This window comes from Terrapene carolina, unplaced genomic scaffold, assembly GCF_002925995.2.
Source record: "Terrapene carolina triunguis isolate 2854851 unplaced genomic scaffold, T_m_triunguis-2.0 Scaffold714, whole genome shotgun sequence".
Taxonomy (NCBI): Eukaryota; Metazoa; Chordata; order Testudines; family Emydidae; genus Terrapene; species Terrapene triunguis.
In genome coordinates, this window is record NW_020665065.1 from 6806135 (window position 1) to 6823090 (window position 16956).

General features: G+C 50.8%; 1 protein-coding gene across 1 annotated transcript in view; it reads right to left on the bottom strand.

Moving 5' to 3' along the window:
- Positions 1 to 3202: 3202 nt before the first annotated feature.
- The window catches only part of LOC112107807 (ATPase family AAA domain-containing protein 3), a 63199-nt gene continuing 49445 nt past the window's right edge, over positions 3203 to 16956 (bottom strand). The window contains exon 16 of the mRNA XM_024201678.3: positions 3203 to 5203. Coding sequence (XP_024057446.2) covers positions 5024 to 5203 — 180 coding nt within the window. The 3' untranslated portion in view covers positions 3203 to 5023. The remainder of the gene's footprint in view (positions 5204 to 16956) is intronic.

The window sequence follows — 16956 nt, forward strand, 5'->3', positions numbered from 1 at the left end:
CATCACCATCAAAGGAAACAGAGGGCTACTATCACCATCCTCTCTTCGGTTTAGCTTGAAAAGCTTGACCCCCGCGCGCCCTCACCCTCCACACACACAAAGCCAGGCGCAGTGTCGTGCAGAAGGCAGAGAGCCACCAACAACGTAGTCAAATTTCACATTGTTTTATTAAAACAAAATCCAATGGTTATAACTTGCTAAAAGTTCCGCCCCCCCTTCCCCCTTTTCTTGGAAGTTCAATTTCCAGTTAAATTATTTGGGCAATTACAAAAGTAATGATCACAAGACCTAAAAGTTAGACACAGAGCCTGGACAGTCACACTTAACTCACCGGAACACATGCAGAGAAGCCATCAGATCAGTGTCACCGTATCGTGTGTGAGTACATACAGTGATTGCACCAATAGAGACCACTGCTTATGGCCCAGAGACCCTGTTGTGATTCAGGAAGCAACAGGTTGCTCTCCGGGGCATGGAACCTTCCTCATTCATGTGGAAATCCTGTGCAGCAGAACTCCAGGGGAAAGCTAAGGGCACCTCCAATTAATAGCTATCATTTAAAGGCAGTTTCTAAATCCACTGATTTGGCATCAAAGAAAAAAAAAAAAAAAAGTGCAAAGCCTAACCCAAACTGGCTGTCAGCACCATCCGTCAGGTGGGCTAGGAATGCCACGAACCCTCCAATTCCCCACCACACCACCATGCTGCCTTTAACTGGCCTCCACCCCCAGCCCTGCAAAGATGACCAGCAAGGGGGGAAATGGAACGGTCACCAGAGCTGAGGGCGGCCAGTGGGAGGCGTCGTAGGACGCACGGACCCAGCGGCCGCGGTGCTGGTTCACACGGTTTAAGTGGTGTTCTCTCTCTATTTACTGGGGTCAGCAGAAGACAGGAAAGGAAGGATAGAAAGGGATGAACAGACGGATGGAGAGCACAGGAGGAAATGGAGCATTTCTCTCTGTCTAGTAACTGTGGGCTCCATGTACATCATACCAGGACAAACCAGAGAAATACCCAGCGGTGTTCTTGCTCTTCTTCTTACAGCTTGTAGAAGAAAAATGTGATTGGGGAGTGATGACCCATGTTCATTTCCAGGGATTCCAAAGAAAGTGGGCTCAGTTTACAAGTGAACAGGATGATCCCCCCGACGCCGTCCAAGCTGCCGGTGCTGTGACACCAGCTGGGATCCGCGAGCCAAGCAGTGGTTGTTTACGTCAGTTATCAATAACCAAGCGTCGAACGTTAAGACAATTCCACTGACGCATGAGGCAGAGTGGGGTCCAGACTGTTTGGTGCTGCCAGGCTGACAGAGCTAACAGGAGCAAAGACTGGGTGTGGCATCAGGGGAGGCAGGTAAATACTTGGTGCTTTTCCAGCAGTAGATCTCAAAGCCCATTCCGAAATGGGGGTGAGGACCATTCCCCTCCCTCCGCCCCTTTCACCAACAGGGACCAGAGACGTGCTCAGCACCCAGGACGAAAGGGCACATGGACCTTGCCCAAGATCACTAAGCAAGTCAGAACCCAGGTCACTCCCCACCAGCCTCATGCTCAATCCAATGGTCCCTACCACTCGGACTCATGGGGGGCAGATATGTCGAGTAAGAAGGTGCCACAATTAGCATCCCCTTTCTGACCTCAGGCATCATCTCTATTCCTTGGGCAGCTCAGCTCTCCACCCTGATGTTCTCTGCCCGCCCTACACCAGGAACTGGGCCCTGCAGTTCACCTGGGGACCACCACTGCCAGCCCTCAACTGCAGCAGGGCACGCAATAAAACTGGCCCCATGCAGAGGCAACAGAGGCTGCCCCCTTTGTGGGTAAATACACCGTTCTCAGGGCTAGCACTGCACGAAGAAGAGATCTTCAGCTTCCCTGGATGCCCAAAGCTGACAAAAGCCACACACCCACCGGTCTTTGACACCAAGATCTAATCACGGGGACCCTGCCTGAGATGCAGGTGAGGACACCTGTAAGTGTGCACACAGCACAATACAGTAAAAACAACAAGGAGTCCGGTGGCACCTTAAAGACTAACAGATTTATTTGGGCATAAGCTTTCATGGAGACTCCATGCATCTGCAGAAATGGGTTTTTTACCCATGAAAGCTTATGCCCAAATAAATCTGTTAGTCTTTAAGGTGCCACCGGACTCCTTGTTTTTGTGGATACAGACTAACATGGCTACCCCGATACACAATACAGTAAGGCATCGACTCCTCCCTTCCCCCCACCCCAGCTGAAGTGTCACCTCCCTTCCAAAGGCAGCGATGAGAATGGATGGCTGGACAGCACTGACACACCCCGGATGCCCTACACACCCCAATGTCCCTCCCTTCCAGCCAGCCCTCCGGGCACAGCAGCACCTGCCCCACGAGCCCATTGTGCTGGGAGTGGGACAGCAGCCTTGCAACAGGTGGTTTTCAGCCCGGAGGACTTGCTGCCCGGGGGAGATCCAGGGAAGCAGCCTGCAGACGCTGCTGAAAAGCATGTCAGCGCTTAGCAATACATCCCGGGAAAGATGCTGCAAAGCCAGCTGGATAACTGCCCTGCCCTTAGCAAGAGGAGCCATGCACTCCTTTGCAGTACCCTGCAGCTGGACACCAGCCACTGAGAGAAGCTGCACCAGCCTCACACCAGCAAGTTTCTGAAGCTGGATTTTCCCCAGGCAGCCAGATTCTCTCTCGCCCAACCCAGTATCCAGGGACGCTGGTGGGGCTTCCAGCAGCTGTAGCGAGAGAGGACGATGGCACGACAGGCGGATTTGCAGCCACGAGGGCTGGTGCCTTCGTATTGCCCCGCGAAGCTGCTTGTTTCAAGTCACCGGGAGGCCAGCCCTGCCAGTCTCTGCACAGTCACTGCGACCGCTCCCAGCCCTTGTCAGCACGCATTTCTCAAAGCTGCAAGCCAGCTCCCAGCGAAGGGGACAAAGACGAGCACGCTGTCAGTTCCTGTCAGGGGACAGCGCCTCAGCAAGGTACTCAGGGCACAGGATTAGCTCAGGCAAATGCATCTGTGGGGTGCAGGCACAGAGGGGAACTTGGAAAGCGAAGCTGCTCGGGAACCCGGAGTTCAAACCCAGTTCAGCTCAAAACCAGAGGCTGTTTCTGACCTGCCTGCAGACTCACAAGCAGCTTCAATGTCACCAATCCAGGGAGGCTGGGCTCCAGGCTCCTGCCATAGACATGTCTGTCAAGCAATGGGCATCTCCCATTGCTCCCACCCATGATAAAACAGCATCTGAGCTGCCACGCTGTTTACCCACTGACAGGTGCTAGCCCGCCGGCCCTGGAGACTGATATCCCCACGGCACGGAGAGCGGCCAGGCCAGTTAACCCCCCTGGAGAGCAAGCCTGCCCCAGGGAGGCCTGCCGTAGGGCACGAGGAGTCCTGTTGAGGGCCAGGTCAATCCTTTGCCAGTGGGGCTGGTGCTTTTCCTGCCATGGCCACCTGTTTACTAGGACCCACCAGCTCGGAGACTCCTTGGAGGGCAGAATTACATGGAAACAAAATCCACGTCAAAGCCTTCACTGCTCCCTAACCGAACAGGGCAGCAAGAGGCTGGATGGACACAGCATCTCCCGGGAACGTGCGCTCCGGCAGCAGGGAACCAGTGAATCCCTTAGCACAGGCCGTCACCTGCGAGAGGCACTATCATTTTAGCACAGGGTCACCGTACTGTGTCCCCCCATAGGCCACATCGGCCACTTGCTCGGAGTCCAAGGGCTGCCTCTAAGATCGCTGCTATGGGGAATGCAGGTGCCAGCTGATCTACTCGATCCAAGCAGCCATGTGAACTCCAAGGCAAGGCCCAGGCAGGTTTATTCTACGGTGCCCCGTGTGAAGGGAGGAATTTTGTTCTACACAGCTCTCGGCTACTGGGGGATTTTGTGGGGTTTGTCCCGGCTGATCTCACACCAGGCGCGACACTCCCTGCGCAGGGACGCTACACCCACGCCGCAAGTGTTAAAACTCAGCCACACGACGGGTCCTGCCTGGGGAGAACACAATGTCCAGCTGCTCTCTGGGCAGCTCGGGGCAAGCCTGGCGCTGTCGCAGCAGCGTTTGGTGTGCAGAAGGGACACACTGTGGGGAGATTCGGCCATGGCAGAAGCATGTAGCTGCTGTGCCGTGCTGCTGCCAGCAATGCTCCGGGACAGGCAGCAGCCCCGCAGCGGTGTCCAGCCACCAGGCGGGCCAGCCGGCGAGACACTTGGAGAGGTGCCCATGTGGAACGGGAGGAGGGAAGCCACCAGCACCAGTGATTTCCTCGGTTATTCGTGCTTAGCGTGAGGGAGGGAGGCCCCAGCTTTCCACCAGGGAAGGGAGAATCACTCAACAAGGGATTTGTTTTACCTGCAAACACCATAACCCCGGCATAGGCCTGTCCGTCACCCCACCATCCAGCAGGGCATGCAGCCAAACCGCAGCACTCACAGGAGCTTTCCTCCCGGAGACACGGCCCAACCGCCAATGGGAGCCTGCACTGATCCCTCCCAGCTCCACCCACAGCCCAGGCAGCGGGATGGGGAGCCCGGGGTGCATTTGCACCAGGGGATGCCAGGGGCAAGACGTGAATGAGCCGGAGCTGAGGGATCCACACTGCTGGGGAACACCCCTCGGGTCAGCCAGCAGGGTGTGCCTCAGCCGGAGGGCACGGCGATTCCCGGGTGCCCACACGGCCTGGCTGCTGGCTTTCACAAGGGGTCCAATGGCAGACAGAGGGGGTTGACTTCGGTGCTCTCAGGAGAAAGGCCACAGACTAGCAGCAAGGCAATGGCTTTGTGGCAAGGGGGCTCCTTTAATGTGGCGGCTTCTTCAGCCTGCTTTAAAAGACACATTTATTTCTGGTGTTCCCTAAAAGTATAAAATTGAGAGGGCAGGGCCTGGGCAGCTCCCATCTCTGCACGGCTGGCACCACTGGGCGCCCATCTCCAGCACATGATTCCACCAACACGGCCGGCCAACCAACCCTCCGACGTCATTCCCCGCCGCCCTCCCCACGCACACCAGTCTGCAGCTTCTCAGACAGCCAGCCCCACGGGGAGAGGCAGCCGTTGGCTCTTGCCAGCCTCCTTGCTCGGGTCTGTGCCCTCCGCTTTCAGCCACTCCATCTTCTGCTTGTGCTGCTGCACCGCGTCAGCCACGCGGGCGTCGATCATGGCCTCGGTCAGGACGCCGTCCTCGGACGCATAGGCTGCAGCCTGCAGGGGGGAAGAGAAGGCCAGGTGGTTAGAAACGGAAGGCCCCGGCCTCCTCCCTCCTGACAATGCTCATCACCTTGGTTCCTGAGCACCCTGGTACTGGGCCTTGTCTATCCTGCTAGCCACCTAGTTGCTAGTGCAACTGCCCCAGGGCAAACCGGCAAAGCTGCTATGGGCATGGCTTCCTGAAACCAGGGTAAGATTCACTGGGGCTAAAAGCAGTTTTGTCTGTCTGCCATAGAGGTTTGCACTGGGATAGCTGCACTTGGGGGCAGAAAACAGGGCAAATCCCCATCATGGACAAGGCTGTGGCTAATTTCAGTTTTTTCACCTTTGAACGATCAGAGGCAGCAAGTCTGGTCTCGCCTGGATTTGCAAGAGGGTCAGCGAGCTGCCCTGGAGCGCTCAGCCCTCACTTGAAGGGCTGGCATCGCGTGCAGAGAGATCTTCCTTCCCGTTCGACAGGCGTTTGAATTAAATCGGGGTTAACATCAGACATACCTTCCCCCTCTTTGCCTCCACCATTGGAGCAGCCTCACTAAAAATCCCTTTCATTGCTCGGGTTTCCCTTGCTTCATCCTGTAACCCTAATAGTTCTCCAGTTATCCACAGGGCAGACAAGCCCATCACTTCTCACGTAGCAAACAGTAACAGCAACACACTGTAGCTTTTTGGTGGTAAAAGAGAAAAAACAACTCTTCCAGGGCTTCTCTCCACATCATAAAGCAGCAGAGAAAAAGAGACAATATTTCACTCGCAAATGCCACCTTTTATTTTTAAAAAGTGTATCCACTGCAAATCATTGCAAAGGGAAAAAAAATATTAAAGCACTCCTCTTTCGGGGGAGGGGAAGCTAACTACACACACAGCCTCTTACAAAATGCTACAGATGCAAAAAAACTGAGACACATAAAAGACTAGCACAAAATGTAAGCCTGGTTATAAACCCATATTGATCTCCCCACTCCAGTGAGGAACAGAGGTCTCCATTCAGCTTGTGCCTCAGAACTGAGAGACAAATTATCACATGGCAACAGCCAGGCTTGTCTATTGCTAATGAAAGGTGCTAGACTGACCGCCCGAGAGACTGAAAACTTGCTTGCCCACGATAAGGTGCAGCATGACCCCGCAAGGCCCCCACCCTGGCCAATGTACTCCAGTTGCTGAGCTGAAGGGACAACACTAGTGGGGCTGAAGCCCCCAGCATCTCTGCTAGGAATCCCAGGCAGGGTCTGCCCATTGGGAGGGTCGGGGAGGAGACACTCCCCTCAAGAGGGCAAGTTCCAAGTAAATCCGTTTTCCACCTGACCTTGAGAAGGAGGGAGGGTGAAGGGGACACTGACAGAGCCAGCAGCAGCAAAGCGAGGGCTACAACCTGCTGGAGCAGCTGCTGGCGTAGCAATCACCTCTAGCGTTTTACAAAACCTTCCTCCTTGAAAAAGAAAGAATATAAGAACGGCCGTACTGGGTCAGGCCAAAGGTCCATCTAGCCCAGTGTCCTGCCTACTGACAGTGGCCAATGCCAGGTGCCCCAGAGGGAGTGAACCTAACAGGTAATGATCAAGTGATCTCTCTCCTGCCGTCCATCACCACCCTCTGACAAACAGAGGCTAGGGACACCATTCCTTACCCATCCTGGCTAATAGCCATTAATGGACTTAACCTCCATGAATTTATCCAGTTCTCTTTTAAACGCTGTTATAGTCCTAGCCTTCACAACCTCCTCAGGCAAGGAGTTCCACAAGTTGACTGTGCGCTGTGTAAAGAACAACTTCCTTTTATTTGTTTTAAACCTGCTGCCCATTAATTTCATTTGGTGGCCCCTAGTTCTTATATTATGGGAACAAATAAATAACTTTTCCTTATTCACTTTCTCCACATCACTCATGATTTTATATACCTCTATCATATCCCCCCTTAATCTCTTCTTTTCCAAGCTGAAAAGTCCTAGCCTCTTTAATCTCTCCTCGTATGGGACCAAACCCCTAATCATTTTAGTTGCCCTTCTCTGAACCTTTTCTAATGCCAGTATATTTTTTTTGAGATGAGGAGACCACATCTGTATGCAGTATTCAAGATGTGCGCGTACCATGGATTTATATAAGGGCAATAATATATTCTCCGTCTTATTCTCTGAGTGTGAGAAACAGGAGTGGAGAACGTTGGGTGGAAGAAAGAGCAGAAGGAGCAAATGCAGCTCAAGAGGAGAGGAAAGATTCTAGCCCCTCTCTGATCCAGAGGAAGGGCTGACTAGTGGTCAGTGCAGTGAACTGGAAGTCAGGACTCCTGGGTTCCCTTGGCAGCTCTACCGTGTGAACTAGGCAAATGGCCACCTCTCTGTGCCTCAGCGTCTCCATCTGTAAAATGGGACAAGTCCATGTGCCCCATGGCGGTGTTGGAGGGGGATCAATGCTTCGAAGTGCTTTAAGCCCCTCAGCTGGAGGTGTTCCAGCAGTGCTAAGAATTATGGCAGCATTTCAAAAGAGCCAACAGAGGTGTCAGCCTGTCCTGGCCTCATTCCACTGGACAGCTCACCTCAAATGGAAGAACCCCCCTTTTCTACACCCCCCCCTCACTAGACTGAACTCCTCCCCTGAGCGTTTTCACCCACGAGCCCGCTTCCTCTGTGGACTCAAGCCGCACACGCTAATTCCTGCCTCCGATTCGTGAAAGCACGACACGTCATGGCAACGTACGTCCCGAATACAAATCAGATTGAACAGTTCTGGGCATGAAGGGCTGGCAGGAGCTTAACTCGCTTCCTAACAGTTAGCAACTTCAAAAGCCACCAGCAGCAGACCGGCCACTTGCCTTGTGTTCTGGCACAACGTCTTGTGTCACTTAGCCGCCCCCACCAGGAGTGCTGGGCGGTAAGGACAGACACAGGGAGCAGGGAGGACGGCCACACTCTTTCCGCTATGCTACTCAAACTTGAGCGCCTCACCTTCCCTGCTAATTGCAATTCTGCCCCAGCCTCCACTGCCCCTCTCGTTTGCTCCCTATGCTCCCCTCTCCTGGACCTTGACCCTGCCAAATCCTGACAGCACCCTCCCCTCCCCGTGTGCCAATGGGAGCGAGGGTGCTTGGCACGATGCAGGATGGATCCCCTAGCTCATCTCCTCCCCCACGCTGGGAACAGTCCCAGACTCCTTGCCACCTGCCCGCGTCTCCTGCCCCCACTTTGTGCAAAGCCAGACAGCCCTGCGCGCCACCTGCCAGCACTGGTCCCCCGGCAGTCTGGCAGTGGGGCTTCCCCACGGATCCCAGGTGTCTGGCTGAATTAGAGGAGAAGCTCTTCAAGGCAGAGGCCGCGTCTTGCATCTATAAAGCACCGCGCTCAAGCACCTGGCTCCATAAATCATTAATGAGAGTCTGACACTGAGGCTGCCAGGCAACACGGTTTGCAGCATTTAAGAGCCAGCAGCCTATGAAATGGAACGCAATGGCTTCTAGCTCCCCCAGCCTGTTCTACAGGCAGACAGTAAACGAATCCAAGAGGGAGATGCTGCACAGCACTGTATCAGCAGAGGAAGGGGATGGCTTCACCTGTTCGTGTGATTCACGCCTCCCCATTACAGCAGGATCGGAAACGGTTCTCTCCTAATCACAAGGCACAAGGTTCCCAACTTGGTCCTTGCCCCCCTCCCAGCCACCCTCTGCCCCTCTTCTTCCTCAGCCAGCTGGCCAGCGAGCAAGTGGAGGAAGGCTTATCTGGCCACAGCAGGGCACTCCACTGGACATGCAGTCCGCGTCCGATTCCCAAAGGCTGCATCACCCTCTCGTGTCTCCACCCGGGGAGACACTGGGGTGTAGCCTTGCAAATTTCTGCACTTGCCCTGGGGAAAGATTTTGTGGCAAGCAAGGTAACAATTGGTCGCCATCACCTTTGCAAAGGCGGGCACGCAGAGTTGAGGCCGGAGCTGGGAAGTCTGCACGACAGCTTCGCTCGGCTGCTGCGGGTCACGCCCGGGAGAAGCCAAGACCCACAGGGGAAGGCAAACCTTGCCAGCGCAAAGAGCAGGCAGGCACAGGGCAGGAGTGTATTGCTTTTTGACTGCAATGGGCATCTGAGCACAGGCTTCCCCTCACAAAGCCAAGGGGACGTCCCACTCTCATCCCTCCCTAAAGGCACAGACCTGGAAAGGGAAGCGGATTTAAGTGAGGTCAGGACACCCCTCCCTCCCTTCCTCCTCCTGAGGAGCTGCTTGATCCCTCAGCAGGTGCCGCTTTGCAGCCCAGCTCTCAAGCTGTAACTACTTAAAGCCTCCTAGAGAGTGATTGGTTGGGGCAGGCAAGAGGGCTGACTGCTCACAGGAGGGTGGGGGCTGAGCGCAAGAGCCTGAGCAGGCCCATGGCAGAGCAGTTCAGCTTGCTCGCTGGTCACCTCTTCAGTCATGGTTTAGTAAGTCCAGAAGGAAGATTCCTGCCCCCCGGGGAGGTGCTGGGGGCTGCCGATCGGAGCAGAGGGCTGGAAATTAGGACTGCTCCATTCTATGGCCGCCGAGTCGCTGATGCACCTGAGATAGGCCTGTCCAACCTCTCTGCCTCCCATTTCCCCACCTTGGAGCAGGGGTAAATTCCCAGCTCATGGAGGTGTTTGTGCACCCTAAAGTTAGCGAACAGCCTCAAGGCACGTGGCTGAGAAGCGCTGCAGGAGGGGAGGAAAGGACAACGTGCCGGGGCTGCCACACGCTTGTCCTCCACATTCAAGCCCTTAAACAAGGCAGGGAGGCTTCATGCTGCGCAGCGACATTGCAGGTCCCATTCTGCAGCACCCTGGCAAGGGAGCCCTGGCATCTGACTTACTGACCAGCCCGCCCCCATGAATGCTCATTATAAAGTGACGGGAGCCTGGGCAGCCCCTTCTCACCCAGCACCTGCTGCGGTGAAAAGGCTGGTTTGAACATCCCTTCTTCATGGCTGTGTAGCCCTTCTCGGGATGCTCCCAAAACTGCCTGTTTTCCCCCAGGGCAGCCCTGCAGTCGGGAAGATCTGGCATTTTAAAACGGGGTAAGCGCTTCCCTGTGATGTGTGTATGCACCTGTGGTGAATAGACAGGAGGCGTTCGCTTCTTCCCCGCCACTGCAGAGCCCATCAATTCCATTGTGAAAGCTTCAGCAATGCTGTGCAGTTCACGCTCTGTTGATTTTCTCAATGACTTTCTATAAATAGAAAGCCCAGGGCCCTAGCTCTCAAGAAAGCAAATGGGGAAGCAGCTATCCCTTCTGGGAGTAGCTTACACTCTAAAAGCAGCCCCACGCTTCATTTATATTCATACTTCGCTCTTCCGGGCGGACATATTTTAACCCATTTTCTCGAACGCAACTTTGCAAGCTTGAGAACGTGGACCCAGACACGGAACCATTCTGAGGCAAAATTAAATAATTTTGGAGCTTGGTGAGGGAGCACAGCATAAATCCCTTCAGAATTATCTCACCGATTCTCCCAAAGCCCCTCTTCAAGGAGGAGAGAGACTGTCACACTCAGCTGACAAGCTCTGATCTGTACGCCCCGGGTTGTGTTTACCAGAGATGGTGCAGCATAGGACAGCCTGCCCTGTAACAATCTCACCTTGAACACCCTTCAGCTCAAAGCACTTCACAAACATTCATTCTCTGCAAGGCAGGTATTCTGCAGATGAGACACAGACGGGGTAAGGTCACACAAGTCCGTGGCAGAGAAGGGAACAGAATTCAGGAATACTGACAACAGCTCCCCTATTTCTAACTCTTGGGCAACTCTGCCAATGGGACAAAACCAGGATTCCTGGGATTCTCGTACAGCGAGGTTCTGAGAATCTTCCCTAGGTTAGCAGATGGGGGCTGTACCAATGAAAACTCACTTCATTTGCTGGTATTCCAGAGCAACAAGAGCAGCTATATATCAATGAGTTTCAATTCAAGATGTACAAGTCGGGAGCTTGGATAGTACCGGAAACATCTTGGAAGAAAAGACGATCAATACTGGAAGTAAATTTAATCTTTTGCCTTATCAGTAAGGGTCAGTTATGGAGAAGGGAAAGCCACCGGGACAAAGGGGAAGTCAGACAGACAATTGTCTGTAAAAGAGGGCCTAAGTCTTAATATGGATTTCTAGCATGCAGACTGTTAGCCGCACATTGGACAGAGGTGTAGTTTTCTAGTGCTAGAGAGTAGACATACTGACTTTCTGCACCTTAATGTTTATGCGTGAATCACAGAACTGGAAGGGACCTCGAGAGGTCATCTAGGCCAGTCCCCTGCACTCATGGCAGGACTAAGTATTATCTAGACCATTCCTGACAGATGTTTATCTAACCTGCTCTTAAAAATTTCCAATGTTGGAGATTCCACAACCTCCGTAGGCAATTTATTCCAGTGCTTAACCACCCTGACAGTTAGGAAGTTTTTCCTAATGTCCAACCTAAACCTCCCTTGCTGAAATTTAAGGCAATTACATCTTGTCCTATCCTCAGAGATTAAGAACAACAATTTTTCTCCCTCCTCCTTGTAACAACCTTTTATGTACTTGAAAACTTACGTCCCCTCTCAGTCTTCTCTTCTCCAGACTAAACAAACCCAATTTTTTCAATCTTCCCTCATAGGTCATGTTTTCTAGACCATTAATCATTTTTGTTGCTCTTCTCTGGATTTTCTCTAGTTTGTCCACATCTACCCTGAAATGTGGTGTCTGGAACTGGACACAATACTCCAGTTGAGGCCTAATCAGCATCTTAAAACAAGTCTTGGCAAACTAAGCCAAACTAAAAATAATTGACCATAACCCACAAGTTGGTTTACATTAGAGGATCAATTTTAAATCCAGTTTACAATGGGATTAAAACTGCATTAGCTGTAACATCTATCCCGATCCCAATCCTTATTTAGGCAGGATGTTAGAGTCAGGGGCAATGCTGTTCACACAGCATACGAATACATATTAATGTGAGGTACTGGAGGCTAAGTGACACAGTGGGTCTGTGCACCAGCCTTTCACTTCTGCAAACCCTCATTCACCTTCCTATTGGTACAGGAGCAAACAAAAGTTTGATAATTTTTTATCCTAGTCCCTGGCTGGACGTTCATCCACATCACAGAGCCACCACCAGAGTGTGGTATGACTGGTAACCCCCAGAGGATCATTACTGCAGAGCCTAAGAACCTAGTGATGGACCACGACGCCAGCAAAGCGGGGGGCAGGGTGGTGGTGGTGTGGTTGCAGGCTGAGATCAAGGTACATCAGCAAAGCTGAGGGGTCCCCAGACCCTATGGCACTGGACAAGCAGGAGTCTCGGCAGCTCATGAAGGGATGAGTGCGTGTAGGGATGAAGGAGTGCACACGTATGGAGGAAGAGCGTGGGTTGGTGCAATTTATGGTGCAGTAACACAAACCCTGCATAGCACCCGCCTGCTGTAACCCAGCAGCTCAAACCCTTCGCTTGTGATCATCTGTTTCACCCAAAGTCAAACGCCTTTTTGACAGCGTTTTAATAGCTGTGTTCTCTACCTGCCTTGCTCCCAGGGACGCTGCTGACTTGGGAGGGGGGGGAGGGGGGGAAATCAGAGGGCTGACAGCGCTGTGTCTGGTGTTTCATGGGTGATTTGATCAGGTTCAACTGGGTGGAAATCAGAATGGAAATCAGATGCAGCATGGCCCTGGCCCGCTTTGAGTAGGCAGAGGACAGATCTCCTGGAACGCAGCAGCAAGCCTGCCATTTCACTCCTGCAGCATTCGGTGCTCCTGCCAGACACTAGGAGTGGTTTTGTTTGGTTTGAGACATGTAAGGAGGTTTAATGATTACAGACAGCAAGACTGCAAACGACTGCTGGAGAAAAAGCTAATTAAGAAAATAGATACATGAATCTGAGACAAATTAAGTGACAGGCATGTTGCAATTACGCCTGCTCTTTGGGGATTAGCTTGGAGTCACGTCGAGGGCATAATACAAAATAGGCCAAAACAAAAGACAGATGAAATGATTCCATTGAGCATTTTGCTCCGGCATTCATAACTGACAATTTTTACTGGGGCTTTGTGCTATAATCTTCATTGGAATAGGTCAATTTCACTCTTTTTTTTTTAAATTTAATAGTCTTTAGGCATATTAGATTTTGGGAGCTGTTGTGATGAGCCCATCTTGAGAAGACTTGGAAGCTTAAATACCTCAAGCCATAATTGCTTCAAGGCTGCTTCGAGGACTTGTAAGGAGCACCTGGCTCACTGCATCTGCCGTTTACCAGCTTTAAGGCGTAGCTAGGAGTAGAAAACCAGGACTGTAATGATGACACCATCACATTTGCTTTGTTCACAAATTTCCCCTAACTGTTAGCAGTTAGCACTGTGAACGCAACGTTTTTTAGGGAGGAGTGTGTGTGTGGGGGGGGTGGATGGGGGAACTGAGCTATCAATCACAACCTCTAAAGATTCTGGACCCCCACCATAGTGATCCTGTGGATGTATGAAGCAGCTGGCTCCATTCTAGGTATTACACTGTTGCAGTACCAAGGTGCCTCAGACTGGGGGTTAAGGTAAGATTATGTTACACGAGTTTCTGGAGTAAAGCTAATCACAGATGACTAAAATAAAGACTTGCTGGTGTTCAGAAAGATGCTGTTCTTTGGGAGTTATTTTCTGACCATAGCCACATATTTGTTTTTTTTTTTTTTTTTTTTTAAAGGTACAGTAGGTTCCGCATCTCCCCCCTTAACCTTGCGTATGCAGCACATTTTGTAACAAAGAATTCAGCAATGAAGGGATTAGTATGAGCAACTATGCAAGGGTATTATGGGCTGCAATGTCACCTAATACTAGAGACCTCCCTAAATGGTCTGGCTTAGCGGTGTTTAATTTCTACTACCTTAGATTGAACCACAAGGGAAAGGGAAATGCAGTCAAGGAACAGACTGTCCACAAAGGGCAGGCAAGAGACAGTTTGGGAGCTGACTTCTTATCTAGATGCAGTGGTTTGGGTTAATTTTATCTGCATGATGGAAACTTGATTACTGTGTCTCAATACAGTACACAAAGCTAAATCCTTCACTTGTGGGAAAGGGCATTATCCCAGCCTCAACTGGCAGTCCACCATAGACTCCTCCTTCAAGGCTGATACAGATCTAGAATCATAGAATCATAGAATATCAGGGTTGGAAGGGACCTCAGGAGGTCTTCTAGTCCAACCCCCTGCTCAAAGCAGGACCAATCCCCAGACAGATTTTTACCCCAGTTCCCTAAATGGCCCCCTCAAGGATTGAACTCACAACCCTGGGTTTAGCAGGTCAATGCTCAAACCACTGAGCTATCCCTCCCCCCCTACTATACTTATACCATCCCAAAAGATCAGCTAGGTTTAGAAGACCTTCCTTTAGTTAAAAACCCGCTTAGGGTACAACAACAACAACAACAATAATAATAATAGGTACCGATATAGTGGTTTTCATCCATGGATCTCAAGTGTTTTATCCAAAGACAGGTTAAACAAAAACAGAAAAAGCTTAAGTAACTTTCCAATGTTCATCAATGGCGGAGCCTGAAATAAACACACTTTTGTAAGGCACAACCCTCTGCTATGATAAATTGTGGCATGAAAGCCTTTTACACACACACACACACACACACACACACACACACACACACACACACAGTGAGTTGAAAGCTCCTGAAATCGATGCTCACGAGGAAACAAACAAAACGAGCTAGGAATCAAGGAGAAAAAGTTCAGTGCAAGAATCCCAGTCCTTGACACAGCTCTGCCAATGCACCATACCCAGACCTCTCTTCTCAAGAGACCTATGTCTGGTCAACTGGGTGGAGATTTCGCGATGTGCACTGGGATGTAACTGAATTAGTGACCCTATCCTTGCCGTGATCGGCATCTTCACCAGAAAGCCTGGGGCTTTAACTCATGCCACCATTTATCCATAGGACTGTTTGGATCACATCTCTCTAAATGCCAGGCAGCGTTTGTACCCGAATAGTTTATATCCTGCTTATTTCTCCTCCCCTTGAATCTCAGCAACCCTCCGATCTTCCAAATGCCTTGTATACTGTGAAATCTGCAGATACGAATTTAACTGCTGTCATTTTGCATGACTGCTTGTTTTGTTTCAATAGAGCTATTGCTGGGATGTACATTTTACAGAAGTAATTAGGATAATGGCACTAAGGAAATCAAGGTACCTTCCCTCCCTTGGTATGCTAGTTCAAGATCACTTAAAGAATAAATGATGGACACAGAGGTCATTCCTGGGAATTAATGAAGGCTGGGAGAGTTGATGGCTTCATGAAAAGCTGAGGGCCATTAACTGCAACCATTCATTACAGAAAATGCCTGGTACCAAGCCGCTTCACCTGCGTTAATAAGGTGGATTTTTTTTTAAAATCAAGTAAATTAAGAAACCTGTCGCAATGAAAGGTTTGCTGTGTCTCTCCATAACACTATGACTCTCTCCAAGACAGCTCAAGACAAGGGCTCTAAGTCTAGACTTGGGACTTCACAGTAGGTGGGCAGCAGCCCATGTAGCTGCCCTGAGAAAACCAAGTGTGAACAAGGAAAAACTTACCATTTACTGGGTGAGCGTGCCCTGCTTTCAAGCAGAGAGAATGTGGTCTAGTAGATACAGCACAGGTCTGGGACCCAGAAAACATGGGATCTATCCCCAGCTCTGCCACTGCTGTGACCGTCTCCTCCCATCCTTTGTCTGTTTAGATTGTAAATTCCTCAGGAACTGTCTATGTACAGCACCTAGCGCCATGGGGCCTCCAATCTCAGCTAGGCACCACTGTAATATACATAAAAACTCACTGGTTGCTGTCCACCAGTTGCTAAATCCCATGTACAGACAAGACCTGGGGACTGACCTTATTAAGCCTCCTGATCAGGAAAGTAACAGCCATAATCCAAACCACTTAAGATTGCTGGATAGGTATCTGCCCCTTCAAATAATAAGCCAACCACTTCTTGTCATCATAGCCAAGGTCTCAGCTTTCACTCTATTCTGTAACTATGTGAGAGTTGGCACACAGCAGGAATGAAAAATTTACCCCAGCAAATTGATTTATTGAATCCCAAACAGACAGACAAAAATGAAGTAAGAAGACTGTCAACAGCACTCATGAGCAGTTGCCTCTGAGCCCAAATAATGTGTACAGCAATTCAAGGGGATCAGAAGGTAGAAATGCTATCTGCTGGTTGAAAGGCAGCAGGAACAAGTGGATCTCAGCAGGGATGAATTGCACATGAACTTTGTAAGTGTCTGTGCGGTTGCTAAAAGGTGGATTCTAAAAGCAATGTGTTGCAGCAGCGTAGAGGAAGTTGACTTTAGAAGGTTGCAACCAGCTTATAGGATTTGGAGTATTAGGATGAATTTTGTATTACCACAGTGCCTAGAAGTCCTAGTCACGGAGCAGGACCCCAGTGTGCTAGGTGCTGTACAAATTGTTGTGAACTTGACACTACTGGCTTTCTTCTTTAAAAAGTTATACAAAAAAACCAGTAAAAGTGCTCTCACCAATTACACGGGCAAGACAGGGTAACTATAGCTCTGAACAATTACTACCAGCATAGTGATTGTGTTTATTTTTCCTCATGCAGACACACGTGTGTGGAAGTAAAGAGGTTTCCTTTCTTTAGATTTGGGGATTAGTGGAGGGATGACTTTTATTGCTCATGAAGAGGCTGAAATACCTGTCGAGACATCAGTATAACATGAGGCTGTGGAAGTGCCCCCTGCTCCCTTCCAACCCGATGCAATGTTCCAGATACTGCACTGGTGGGC